Source organism: Salmo trutta, chromosome 7 (genome assembly GCF_901001165.1).
Source record: "Salmo trutta chromosome 7, fSalTru1.1, whole genome shotgun sequence".
NCBI classification, from domain to species: domain Eukaryota; kingdom Metazoa; phylum Chordata; class Actinopteri; order Salmoniformes; family Salmonidae; genus Salmo; species Salmo trutta.
In genome coordinates, this window is record NC_042963.1 from 46,480,503 (window position 1) to 46,494,892 (window position 14,390).

The window sequence follows — 14,390 nt, forward strand, 5'->3', positions numbered from 1 at the left end:
CCGCGAAGCCAGTTCACTGCACTTTTTTTATTTGTTCCCCTCTAATCAGGGACTGATTTAGACGGGTGTAATTAATTATCAGGTAGAACAGAAAACCAGCAGGCTCCGGACCTCGTAGGGTAAGAGTTGAATACCCCTGCTCTATACAATAAACTCTGAGTGGAAAATAGATCTGATTTCTTTTTCATGTCACTTCAAACATGTTATTTATGTTTTAAGTGTAACATTTACTATTTTATCTATTTTTATTTTAAGAGATATCTGTGCACTGTACAGGTCATGTCTGTTTCATTTCCACAAAGGTGTTATATTCAACAAGATAAGCAACATATTTCCAAGTTAAGTATATACCCAAGATACACAACTGCTATATTCCCAGGTATGTGTTCATCTTGCCCAGGGCATCACACACGGTGGTGAGGTCACTGCGAAGGTCCTGCACCACATTCTCGATGCTCCTGGTGTCCTTCAGCAGGTCTATGCTCTGGGTGTAGGGGTTGTAGTACACTGAGAACGGCCTCTTGATCGTCTTGGCAAACTCCCTGTTGGTAGAAGGAATATACCTGACTGCAAAGAAGAGTTGCTCCAGTGGACTCCTGTCTCGTCAGCATGTAACCTACTAAACCAGTGGACTCCTGTCTCGTCAGCATGTAACCTACTAAACCAGTGGACTCCTGTCTCGTCAGCATGTAACCTACTAAACCAGTGGACTCCTGTCTCGTCAGCATGTAACCTACTAAACCAGTGGACTCCTGTCTCGTCAGCATGTAACCTACTAAACCAGTGGACTCCTGTCTCGTCAGCATGTAACCTACTAAACCAGTGGACTCCTGTCTCGTCAACATGTAACCTACTAAACCAGTGGACTCCTGTCTCGTCAGCATGTAACCTACTAAACCAGTGGACTCCTGTCTCGTCAGCATGTAACCTATTAAACCAGTGGACTCCTGTCTCGTCAGCATGTAACCTACTAAACCAGTGGACTCCTGTCTCGTCAGCATGTAACCTACTAAACCAGTGGACTCCTGTCTCGTCAACATGTAACCTACTAAACCAGTGGACTCCTGTCTCGTCAACATGTAACCTACTAAACCAGTGGACTCCTGTCTCGTCAACATGTAACCTACTAAACCAGTGGACTCCTGTCTCGTCAGCATGTAACCTACTAAACCAGTGGACTCCTGTCTCGTCAACATGTAACCTACTAAACCAGTGGACTCCTGTCTCGTCAACATGTAACCTACTAAACCAGTGGACTCCTGTCTCGTCAACATGTAACCTACTAAACCAGTGGACTCCTGTCTCGTCAACATGTAACCTACTAAACCAGAGTGGACTCCTGTCTCGTCAACATGTAACCTACTAAACCAGTGGACTCCTGTCTCGTCAACATGTAACCTACTAAACCAGTGGACTCCTGTCTCGTCAACATGTAACCTACTAAACCAGTGGACTCCTGTCTCGTCAACATGTAACCTACTAAACCAGTGGACTCCTGTCTCGTCAACATGTAACCTACTAAACCAGTGGACTCCTGTCTCGTCAGCATGTAACCTACTAAACCAGTGGACTCCTGTCTCGTCAACATGTAACCTACTAAACCAGTGGACTCCTGTCTCGTCAGCATGTAACCTACTAAACAAGTGGACTCCTGTCTCGTCAACATGTAACCTACTAAACCAGTGGACTCCTGTCTCGTCAGCATGTAACCTACTAAACCAGTGGACTCCTGTCTCGTCAACATGTAACCTACTAAACCAGTGGACTCCTGTCTCGTCAGCATGTAACCTACTAAACCAGTGGACTCCTGTCTCGTCAGCATGTAACCTACTAAACCAGTGGACTCCTGTCTCGTCAACATGTAACCTACTAAACCAGTGGACTCCTGTCTCGTCAGCATGTAACCTACTAAACCAGTGGACTCCTGTCTCGTCAACATGTAACCTACTAAACCAGTGGACTCCTGTCTCGTTAACATGTAACCTACTAAACCAGTGGACTCCTGTCTCGTCAACATGTAACCTACTAAACCAGTGGACTCCTGTCTCGTCAACATGTAACCTACTAAACCAGTGGACTCCTGTCTCGTCAACATGTAACCTACTAAACCAGTGGACTCCTGTCTCGTCAACATGTAGCCTACTAAACCAGTGGACTCCTGTCTCGTCAACATGTAGCCTACTAAACCAGTGGACTCCTGTCTCGTCAACATGTAACCTACTAAACCAGTGGACTCCTGTCTCGTCAGCATGTAACCTACTAAACCAGTGGACTCCTGTCTCGTCAACATGTAACCTACTAAACCAGAGCATGCAGTTTTTAGGAGCAATTTTAATAACTTTGACCTGATTTCTAGACTCTCATATTCAGTATATGTGGCCCATGTGGGAATCAAACACACAACCTTCATGTCCTAGGGTGGTCGCTGCCTCCAGAACACATATATCGCTGCAGAATGGGTTTCAAACAAATAATTGTGAGAGGAGTGGTACTGCCCCAATCCTTAAAAATAAACTGTTATCCATTAAGCCATTGGGTTGCCCTTAGTTTTACCTCATCTTCTCTTTGGCTTCTTCAAAGCTGTCAGAGACAAAGTAGACCTCCTGGAAGGTTGTGATGAGGCACTCCTGGTAGCAGGTGGTCCCAGGGTCAAACATCTTCACTGAGGCTTTGTCAGACAGGGCATGCTGTGAGGAAATAATCAGCCCGTCACTGAGGTGTCACTCAGTGTGTGTGTGTGTGTGTGCACGCTTTACCTTCAGCTCTCCAATAGATGACAGCAAACCTGCACCATAGGCCCTCAGCTGGCCGTCTTGTTTGCACAAGCCGAACTCAATGGTGAAGAAATAACACTGTCAACAGCATAGAATGAAACAGTCAGTTAGCCTTTATAAAAAAAAAATCAAAGTAACAAAATCCAAATCACGCTTATTTTTGTATTATTTTTTACAAATCACCCTGCATTAGGTGCATTATCAGGGTGTTGTGCTCACTGTGGCTAGTTTCTGTACGTCCTCGTCAGATGCCCCTAGAGATGCCAGGCCTATCTCCTGGGAGAACTGGGCGAACTTGGGGTCGGCCAGGAGTGGAACATGACCGAGCAGCTCATGACACGTGTCCCTGTATCCAGATATCAGATCATATTCAGAGATCATTAGATATGGCCTAGTGAAATGCAAACTAACACTATGCTACAGACTAAACTCCACATTATCGTTATCCCCTCTCTCTTTCTCTCCTGTTATCGTTATCCATCTCTCGCTCCCTCTCGAATAATCATACAATCGTTTATTTTACTTTGATTTTGAGCGCTTCAGTTTGAACAAGTAATGTGATGCCAAGTGCTGTGAAACTCGAAACATGTTATACCTCTGGTGATGATGTACTCACGGTTCGGGTGTGTAGAGCGGGTCAGTGCTGTGGCGGACATATTGAGTGCAGTTAAACACCCGGTAAGCCAGACCGGCCAGGAAGTCCCGAGGAGACAGGTATCCTGCCACAGGCCTCACCGTGAACCCAGACGTCTCTGAAACAGTCACACACAAACAACAGGATCAAAATATGATAATTATGGCCAATGCCTTTAGGGAACTTTGAAGGAAGGAAATGTCTTCTTCTTTGTACCAAAGTTTCAATGACAGATGTGGTTTTTTAGGGTCAGCCTGAGGTTACACAGGTGAGACTGACAGTGTCAGTGAGGATGAACGTGTTACCAAGCTATCTGAGGCTGATTCCGTCTTGCTGTTATGAGTGAATGTGTTATGGTTCTACTGTACACTGATAATGGTGACAACAATGTGCTGTTACGGTCATCAGGGCTGTTAGAGGTATTCATCAGCCTATACCTTTCAAGAACAGGGACACGTCCTCCAGTTGGGGGATGTTGTCCTCCCGATACCCACAATGCTTAGTGAGCAGGGGGAGGTTCTTCAGGTACTCTCTACAGGCGTGTGTGGGGTAGAGCTTGGTGAGCTCCCTGTACACCACGCCCCAGGTCCTCACCTCCTCTGGGGTGTACTTGATGTGGGGGATAGGCTGGCCACTGGGGAATGGAGGTGGACGCAGATAAGGATATAACCACACTTATATTACACTATTGTATTATATCATATGCACACTGAGCTGTTATTTGTTATCTGTATTTACATTGTAATACCAACTAAATAGTGTACTAACACTGCAATTAGTATAACAGTATTAGTGTAAGAAAATAACAGGTTACCAGAGTGTTTCCACAGTAAAGCAACAGAAAGAGAAGAGAAGAGACTACTCATACTATTTGTAATTCATGGCCATTTCCACAAAGTACTTCCTCCTCTGGCGGTAAACGTTATCTTTGAAGCCCTGGAGTCAGAGCAGGGGACCAGAAGTTAGATAAAGAACAGGATCACACAGAGTTATCTGTCATGTCAACCAGCCAACAGTGGTGATATACTGTAGTTCCTGTGAATTCCTTGACTATTATCAGCCCAAATATAAATGTATTTTTATATATATATAATCATGTAATTATGATCATTAGTTGTACACTGAGTATACCAAACATTAGGAACACCTTCCTAATATTGAGTTGCCCCCCCTTTCAGAACAGCCTCAATTTGTCAGGGCATGAACTCTACAAGTTGTCAAAAGCATTCTACAGGGATGCGGGCCCATGTTGACTCCACTGCTTCCCACAGTTGTGTCAAGTTGGCTGGATGTCCTTTGGGTGGTGGACCATTCTTGATGGTCCAGTGTTGCAGTTCTTGACACACACCTACTACCATACCCCGTTCAAAGGCACCACTTAAATATTTTGTCTTGCCCATTCACCCTCTGAAAGGCACACACACCGAATCCATGTCTTAATTTCTGAAGGCTTAACAATCCTTCTTTAACCGGTTTCCTCCCCTTCATCTACACTGATTGAAGTGGATTTAACAAGTGACATCAATAAGGGATCATAGCTTTCACCAGGATTTGCCTGGTCAGTCTATGTCATGGAAAGAGCAGGTCTTAATGTTTTGTGTACTCAGTATACATTAAAACACTATGTATCTAAGTTTTATTTACTACCTTTGTTCATTCAGCAGTAAATACACTAACTTACTGGGTGATCTGCATCAAGCTCTGATCCGTACATCAGCACTCTGTGAGAACACTGGTCGAGCTCTGCAATCTTCTGGGGGAACCAAGGAACTTCCTCCCCATCTAAGGATGCAAACACATCATATATACACAGAATTAAGCATTACACACACACACATCATATATACACACTACCATTCAAAAGTTTGGGGTCACTTAGAAATGTCCTTGTTTTTGAAAGAAAAGCACATTTTTGTCCATTAAAATAACATCAAATTGATCAGAAATACAGTGTAGACATTGTTAATGTTGTAAATGACTATTGTAGCTGGAAACGGCTGATTTTTAATGAAATATCTACATAGGCGTACAGAGGCCCATTATCAGCATCCATCACTCCTGTGTTCCAAAGGCACATTGTGTTAGCTAATCCAAGTGTATCATTTAAAAGGCTAATTGATCATTATGAAACCCTTTTGCAATTGTTAGCACAGCTGTTAGCACAAATGTTAGCACAAATGTTAGCACAAATGTTAGCACAGCTGAAAACTGTTGTTCTGATTAAAGAAGCAATAAAACTGGCCTTCTTTAGACTAGTTGAGTATCTGGAGCATCAGCATTTGTGGATTCGATTACAGGCTCAAAATGGCCAGAAACATAGAACTTTCTTCTGAAACTCATCAGTCTATTCTTGTTCTGAGAAATAAAGGCTATTCCATATGAGAAATTGGCAAGAAACTGAGGATCTTGTACAACGCTGTGTACTACTCCCTTCACAGAACAGCGCAAACTGGCTCTAATCAGAATAGAAAGAGGAGTGAGAGGCCCCGGTGCACAACTGAGCAAGAGGACAAGTACATTAGAGTGTCTAGTTTGAGAAACAGACACCTCACAAGTCTTCAACTGACAGCTTCATTAAATAGTACCCGCAAAACACCAGTTTCATGGTGTTTTGAGGGCACTATTTAATGAAGCTACCAGTTGAGGACTTGTGAGGTGTCTGTCATTTACAACATTAACAATGTCTCCACTGTATTTCTGATCAATTTGATGTTATTTTAATGGACAAAAAATGTGCTTTTCTTTCAAAACAAGGACATTTCCAAGTGACCCCAAACTTTTGAACGTTAGTGTACACAGGATAAAGCATTACACACACATCATGTATACACAGGATAAAGCATTACACACATCATGTATACACAGGATAAAGCATCAAACACACACACACACACACACAATGTATACACAGGATAAAGCATTACACACACATCATGTATACACAGGATAAAGCATTACACACATCATGTATACACAGGATAAAGCATCAAACACACACACACACACACAATGTATACACAGGATAAAGCATTACACACACACATCATGTATACACAGGATAAAGCATTACACACACACACACACACACACACACCATGTATACACAGGATAAAGCATTACACACACGCACCATGTATACACAGGATAAAGCATTACACACACGCACACCATGTATACACAGGATAAAGCATTACACACACACACCATGTATACACAGGATAAAGCATTACACACACACACACCATGTATACACAGGATAAAGCATTACACACACCATGTATACACAGGATAAAGCATTACACACACACCCATCATGTATACACAGGATAAAGCATTACACACACACCCATCATGTATACACAGGATAAAGCATTACACACACACCCATCATGTATACACAGGATAAAGCATTACACACACCATGTATACACAGGATAAAGCATTACACACACACCATGTATACACAGGATAAAGCATTACACACACATCATGTATACACAGGATAAAGCATTACACACACACACACACACACACCATGTATACACAGGATAAAGCATTACACACACCATGTATACACAGGATAAAGCATTACACACACACCCATCATGTATACACAGGATAAAGCATTACACACACCATGTATACACAGGATAAAGCATTACACACACACACATCATGTATACACAGGATAAAGCATTACACACACACCATGTATACACAGGATAAAGTATTACACACACATCATGTATACACAGGATAAAACATTACACACACACCCATCATGTATACACAGGATAAAGCATTACACACACACACACACACACATATCATATATACATAGGCATATATACATAGGATAAAGCATTACACACACATCATATATACACAGGGTAAAGCATTACACACATTCAACTGAAGCACTACCCACACTGAGAATTTCACATACAGCAAGTAGTCATTGATGAACTCTCATTCAATAAAATGTCAAAATAGTTTTCACTAGCACTAAATTGTACAAAGAAGAAATGGTCAACAAAAGCACATTTTGTCTGGTTAAAAGTCACTCAGTACTCACAGATCTCCATTCAGATACATTTATACTCCTACAAGATGAGACAACAAACAGAACATAAGATGATATGGATAAGATGTGTACATTCACTCTGAACCATGAACAAAAGCAAAATGTCCTCATGTTCTTGCTGTAAGTCACTCAGTATTCCACATATGCCCATACAGATGTGAATGTTGAACTGAGAACAAAATAAGCTGTGGCTTATGTCCTGAAAAACTATCAAACTGAAAGCCTACCACAAAACTCCTGGGTCATACCTGCTTCTGTAGACCACTGGTTTTGGGGCGTGTTGAAGGAGATGATATTGACGTGGTCTTTGAGGTGCTCCAGCAGCTCGTTAAACTCCTTCTTGCTGCAGCTGCAGTCAGCGTAGATCTCCACCTCTGTAGCGATGCGCTTGGACATCCGTGACTCAATGTGAGCCAGGTTCACATGCTTCTCCTAGGAGAGCAGAGAATAGACAATGAGGAGAGGAGAGAATGCCGTTGGGGCAGATGGGGTGGAGCAGGACCGTAGATACTCACCTGAAAAAGGCGTAGGGCTTTGACCAGGCAGCCCACCTCGTTCTTCAGAGAGAAAACAACAGCCGTCTTCCCCGACTCCCTGCTCTCTCTGATCTCTTTGTCGGTTGGGTTCTCATCTATTGGACAGAAGGAGGGCCGGCGCGACTGTCGGACAGGGAACAGAAAGTGACACAGACATGTCGATACAGATGACCAGATGTGGCTGATCAGGTTCAATGTGACTGATCAGGTTCAGACAGGGGTTGTCTGCCCGCTGCAAGACTGGATTACCCACTGAGCTAAACCCTAGCTAGGCATTAGCTCAGACAGAAACAGTCTTCAGGTCTCAGGCAAGGTTACTCATCATGCGAGCGGAGGTCACTGAACCATCGTCGCTACACCAGCACATGTCCACCTGTTAACACAATTATTAATACACAATAAACGAGTCAACACAGCACATACAAGATCTGATAAGTGATTGATGCATGAAGATAGAATGTTGATTACCAAACCATTTTCCCAAGTGTAGGCCACATTAAAACCAGCCTGAGTATTTCAATCAATACTTACTCAGTGCCTTAAACCATCCGTTCTACTAACTCGCCTTCTTATCTTTGACATGACCAGAGAGATGAGCTAGCTAGCCATAAGAACATGTCATGAGAAAGAGGATTTCCTTCCCCTGGTTGAGTGATGGACACTAAGATATGGTTGCCTAGAAAACTGATTAAGTGTGCTTCACTCAGAAAAGAAAGTCCAGAGCAATATACAGTCCAGTGGAAAAATAAATAAAACGGTGTGCACTAAATAGAACTTGCAGTTCATGCAGTTATCAGGAGAGCCTCAAACCTCAACCAACCAATCAATCAATCAAACCATTCTTCAAGCCATCCATGTATTGCAGACAGTTTAAATGAATGAGTCAACCAATCAGTCAACCAATCTGTCAACCAATCAGTCAACCAACCAACCAACCAACAAACCAGCCAACCCATCCATTGCAGAGGACACTAGATCTCATTCCATGCAGCCTTTCACTTACCATCTGTCCCCCGGTATGGTGTTGTTTCTGCTGGTCGAACATGGCCGAGTCCAGAGAGAGCCCCCGCCGGGACCAGTACTTACTGGAGAACATCATCATGGCAGGCTGCATTCTTGGCACCGGCTCTGGGCCACCCCTCTTCTCCGGGCCGCCGCCCCGCTTCCTCAGCTGGCACGACGCCATCACCATGGGCTGCCTGCATAGAGAGAATGTTCTGATCAAATTGAAGTTGAAGGTTGATGACGGTCTCTTTGTAGACCCAAACGTCACAGTATGTTTTCAATATTTTATTTCTACTAAACTTTATAATGGAGAGTCACGCGTTACCTTCCAATGCACTGGAGAGGATGTTCCGGATCCAGAGTTCCTGTTTAGTGTCTACTATAATTACTATTACAGTACTACCCTGTCTCTACTCTCTACAATAGCTACTACTGCCTCCTCCTCCACTGAGCTACACTAGGCTCGTCTTCTGCCAGCCAGCACCACTGAAGCTCCTTTAAATAGTGTGATGGAGGCAAAGGGGGTAAGGCATCCCCTCCCTCTCTCTGCTGTTGACATGCATATAGACCAGGCAGGGGTGCGTGTGTGTGTGTGTGTGTGTGTGTGTGTGTGTGTGTGTGTGTGTGTGTGTGTGTGTGTGTGTGTGTGTGTGTGTGTGTGTGTGTGTGTGTGTGTGTGTGTGTGTGTGTGTGTGTGAAGAGCCATCTCTTCCCTTTATTTGGAGAGGCAGGAAACTCCATGGGAATACATTAGGAAATATACTGCTCAAAAAAATAAAGGGAACACTTAAACAACACATCCTAGATCTGAATGAAATAAATAATCTTATTAAATACTTTTTTCTTTACATAGTTGAATGTGCTGACAACAAAATCACACAAAAATAATCAATGGAAATCCAATTTATCAACCCATGGAGGTCTGGATTTGGAGTCACACTCAAAATTAAAGTGGAAAACCACACTACAGGCTGATCCAACATTGATGTAATGTCCTTAAAACAAGTCAAAATGAGGCTCAGTAGTGTGTGTGGCCTCCACGTGCCTGTATGACCTCCCTACAACGCCTGGGCATGCTCCTGATGAGGTGGCGGATGGTCTCCTGAGGGATCTCCTCCCAGACCTGTACTATAGCATCCACCAACTCCTGGACAGTCTGTGGTGCAACGTGGCGTTGGTGGATGGAGCGAGACATGATGTCCCAGATGTGCTCAATTGGATTCAGGTCTGGGGAACGGGCGGGCCAGTCCATAGCATCAATGCCTTCCTCTTGCAGGAACTGCTGACACACTCCAGCCACATGAGGTCTAGCATTGTCTTGCATTAGGAGGAACCCAGGGCCAACCGCACCAGCATATGGTCTCACAAGGGGTCTGAGGATCTCATCTCGGTACCTAATGGCAGTCAGGCTACCTCTGGCGAGCACATAGAGGGCTGTGCGGCCCGTTTGAGCAGACACATGCACATTTGTGGCCTGCTGGAGGTCATTTTGCAGGGCTCTGGCAGTGCTTCTCCTGCTCCTCCTTGCACAAAGGCGGAGGTAGCGGTCCTGCTGCTGGGTTGTTGCCCTCCTACGGCCTCCTCCACATCTCCTGATGTACTGGCCTGTCTCCTGGTAGCGCCTCCATGCTCTGGACACTACGCTGACAGACACAGCAAACCTTCTTGCCACAGCTCGCATTGATGTGCCATCCTAGATGAGCTGCACTACCTGAGCCACTTGTGTGGGTTGTAGACTCCGTCTCATGCTACCACTAGAGTGAAAGCACCGCCAGCATTCAAAAGTGACCAAAACATCAGCCAGGAAGCATAGGAACTGAGAAGTGGTCTGTGGTCACCACCTGCAGAACCACTCCTTTATTGGGGGTGTCTTGCTAATTGCCTATCATTTCCACTTGTTGTCTATTCCATTTGCACAACAGCATGTGAAATTTATTGTCAATCAGTGTTGCTTCCTAAGTGGACAGTTTGATTTCACAGAAGTGTGATTGACTTGGAGTTACATTGTGTTGTTTAAGTGTTCCCTTTATTTTTTTGAGCAGTGTACATTTTATGGTGAACCCATTAATCTGACCAATAAGATCAGCTCTGAAAAATATCATAATGCAGCCTACAGTGAACGCCATAGGCTGCATTATATATAAATGCAGCCTATGGCGTTCACTGTATTAATCCACCTGTCTGAATGCAAATCCACCAGTCAAACATGGTAACAGAATAGAGGGACTCTCAATATACACTCATTCACACCAGAGAGAGGAGCCAAACCATACATAGGAATACTCAATTTAAGTGACATATCAGATTGTATATCATAATTGTATTGGCCAGAGGAGGCTGGTGGGAGGCGCTATAGGAGGACGGGCTTATTGTTATGGCAGGGATGGAATAAATGGAACAGTCAAACGTGGTTTCCATTTGTTTTTAGTTTTTGTTTTAGTTGATTCATTTGACCTTTTTAAAAAACAAGCACACATCAAACTTGAAAAAGCCATACATGCACATGAGTAACATCATGGAGGAAAACACACCAAGTCTGGGACGTATTTCCATTGTTAAATCATGGAGGATAACACACCAAGTCTGGGACGTATTTCCATTGTTAAATCATGGAGGATAACACACCAAGTCTGGGACGTATTTCCATTGTTAAATCATGGAGGATAACACACCAAGTCTGGGACGTATTTCCATTGTTAAATCATGGAGGATAACACACCAAGTCTGGGACGTATTTCCATTGTTAAATCATGGAGGATAACACACCAAGTCTGGGACGTATTTCCATTGTTAAATCATGGAGGATAACACACCAAGTCTGGGACGTATTTCCATTGTTAAATCATGGAGGATAACACAACGAGTCTGGGACGTATTTCCATTGTTAAATCATGGAGGATAACACACCGAGTCTGGGACGTATTTCCATTGTTAAATCATGGAGGATAACACACCAAGTCTGGGACGTATTTCCATTGTTAAATCATGGAGGATACGGGACTGAGTGTTTTTAATTTATCAAGCAAGATATTGAGCCCTGCCCATATCTTAAATGCTTAATAAAGGGTTATCTTTTGTGCCTACAACTCAGTGCAACGATTTTGATGTTAAGGTAGACATGTTAAAGTTTTTTAGAAACATCCGTTTAAGGGAATACTTTAGCTCCCCCAATCGTGATATTTCTACTGAACATGTAGGTTGCTCACATGCACATACTCCGACTCCTTTTAGAAGTACAAGTTATTTTGTACCTCCAGCCAATCGCAATCACTCTATTGAGACATATTGCAGACTTGTTGAAAAATATGTTGTTCATCTCCTTAAGAACAAACAGGAGTACTTATCTTTCCATAATTTACCTAAGGATGAAAAACAAGCTTTGCTTGATTTACAATCCGATACGTCAGTCTTTACCCGCCCTGCTGATAAGGGTGGGTCAGTTGTACAATGAGTGTCATAGACAACTGGTTGACAACATCCGATACGTCAGTCCTTACCCGCCCTGCTGATAAGGGTGGGTCAGTTGTACTCATGGATAGGACAGTTTATGTAAATGAGTGTCATAGACAACTGGTTGACAACACCTTTTACAAGAAACACAGAAGTGACCCCACTGCCCAATTTCAGAACACGATCTTTACTGTCCTAGATGGGTATTTAAGTTCTGGTCAGATAACCAAAAAAGAACACCACTTTTTGGCTATTCAACACCGTAAAATTGCCACTTTTTATACTTTGCCAAAATTACACAAGAATGTTACAAAACCTCCAGGGCGCCCTATTGTAGCGGGCATTGATGCAGTAACGGCCCCTATTGTAGCGGGCATTGATGCAGTAACGGCCCCTATTGTAGCGGGCATTGATGCAGTAACAGCCCCTATTGTAGCGGGCATTGATGCAGTAACGGCCCCTATTGTAGCGGGCATTGATGCAGTAACGGCCCCTATTGTAGCGGGCATTGATGCAGTAACGGCCCCTATTGTAGCGGGCATTGATGCAGTAACGGCCCCTATTGTAGCGGGCATTGATGCAGTAACGGCCCCTATTGTAGCGGGCATTGATGCAGTAACGGACCCTATTGTAGCGGGCATTGATGCAGTAACGGACCCTATTGTAGCGGGCATTGATGCAGTAACGGCCCCTATTGTAGCGGGCATTGATGCAGTAACGGCCCCTATTGTAGCGGGCATTGATGCAGTAACGGCCCCTATTGTACAGGCATTGATGCAGTAACGGCCCCTATTGTAGTGGGCATTGATGCAGTAACGGCCCCTATTGTAGTGGGCATTGATGCAGTAACGGCCCCTCTATCTACTTTTGGTGACTTTTTTATTAGACCACTCGCAGAACAGCTCTCCTTCTTTGTAAAGGACACCAGCAGTAAGTCTGGGACATACTTCCATTGTGGTCTTGATGCCATTTCATGTCTGCCATTCTAACCATTACAATGAGCCTGTCCTTCTATAGCTCCTACCTCCAGCCTCTTCTGGTATTGGCCTACTGTACTTTAAACCTGATCTACAAAACCATGATTGGCATTTGATCAAAGGAAAAAGGGAATGGAGTACTTCAGATACTGTTTAACATCTGTTGTCCCCATCCAATAAGGTGTGGTCTTCCATCATACCTCTGGAAATGACATTATGGAGACAATCATGGACGGTGAATGTAATGGACAAAATTCTCATCTGCATATACAATTTACATGAGCTATGGTGACAATTGGATTAACTAATATTGTGTATATTCACACCGAAACTGATGAGACTGGGTGTGTTTGGCTTCCCAACAAATTGTGCTGTCCATTCTGAATAATCCGACTTTTTCTGCCCGTTCAGTCACTATCAACCCCAATGTTTACAGATAGGTGAGTAAGCACCTGTCAGTCAACACAAAGCAGCCTGAGACTCTTCTTTAATGAAAACCCAGGGAGATGACAGATAAATAAATCATAGTTGTGGGCAATAAGCTATCGGCTGACTGAGGCAATTTCCTGTGGGACAGGAAATGAAAGAGCGTTGGGAGACAGGAGCCGAGGCCGGGGTGCTGCTGCTTTGTTCTAACTGCCTGCCCATTATGAGCAGATCGTTGTGATAGGCAGGCTACCTCCACCTCACTCGTCCCATTCCCTCCCAGTCTGAGACCCTCATTCTATGTCTGAGACATCTCCAAATGTCTTCCATCAAAGACACAGGCATCGCTGTGAACTGTCATCAAGGCTGAAGAACGTCACGTCCTGACGTCTATCAGACTTGAAAGGGCGAAATGCCACTTGGAAGCTGTGCATGGCCTGCATTTTAAGTGGAATTATGGGGGAAGACGTGGGTTAGACTGATACTTCAAGCAGCAGTGAAATG

General features: G+C 43.9%; 1 protein-coding gene across 1 annotated transcript; it reads right to left on the bottom strand.

Moving 5' to 3' along the window:
- Positions 1-242: 242 nt before the first annotated feature.
- tph2 (tryptophan hydroxylase 2 (tryptophan 5-monooxygenase)) lies at positions 243-9,488 on the bottom strand. The gene is made up of 12 exons (XM_029759156.1): positions 9,359-9,488; positions 9,032-9,227; positions 8,008-8,151; positions 7,741-7,924; positions 5,090-5,190; positions 4,277-4,344; positions 3,846-4,042; positions 3,391-3,526; positions 2,994-3,120; positions 2,757-2,852; positions 2,554-2,687; positions 243-542 (listed from the first exon to the last, which is right to left on the bottom strand). Exons 2-12 carry the CDS (start codon positions 9,218-9,220, stop codon positions 368-370), a joined length of 1,551 nt encoding a protein of 516 aa, XP_029615016.1. The 5' UTR covers positions 9,221-9,227; positions 9,359-9,488; the 3' UTR covers positions 243-367.
- Positions 9,489-14,390: the final 4,902 nt, after the last annotated feature.

Bases quoted from the DNA above. Each gene is read 5' to 3' on its own strand.
- tph2 (XM_029759156.1), bottom strand. From the start codon at position 9,220: ATGGTGATGGCGTCGTGCCAGCTGAGGAAGCGGGGCGGCGGCCCGGAG. The intron at 8,152-9,031 runs GTAAGTGAAAGG...CCTGTCCGACAG, and splicing joins ACCATACCGGGGGACAGATG to TCGCGCCGGCCCTCCTTCTG. The intron at 5,191-7,740 runs GTATGACCCAGG...TTGCATCCTTAG, and splicing joins CCAGTGGTCTACAGAAGCAG to ATGGGGAGGAAGTTCCTTGG.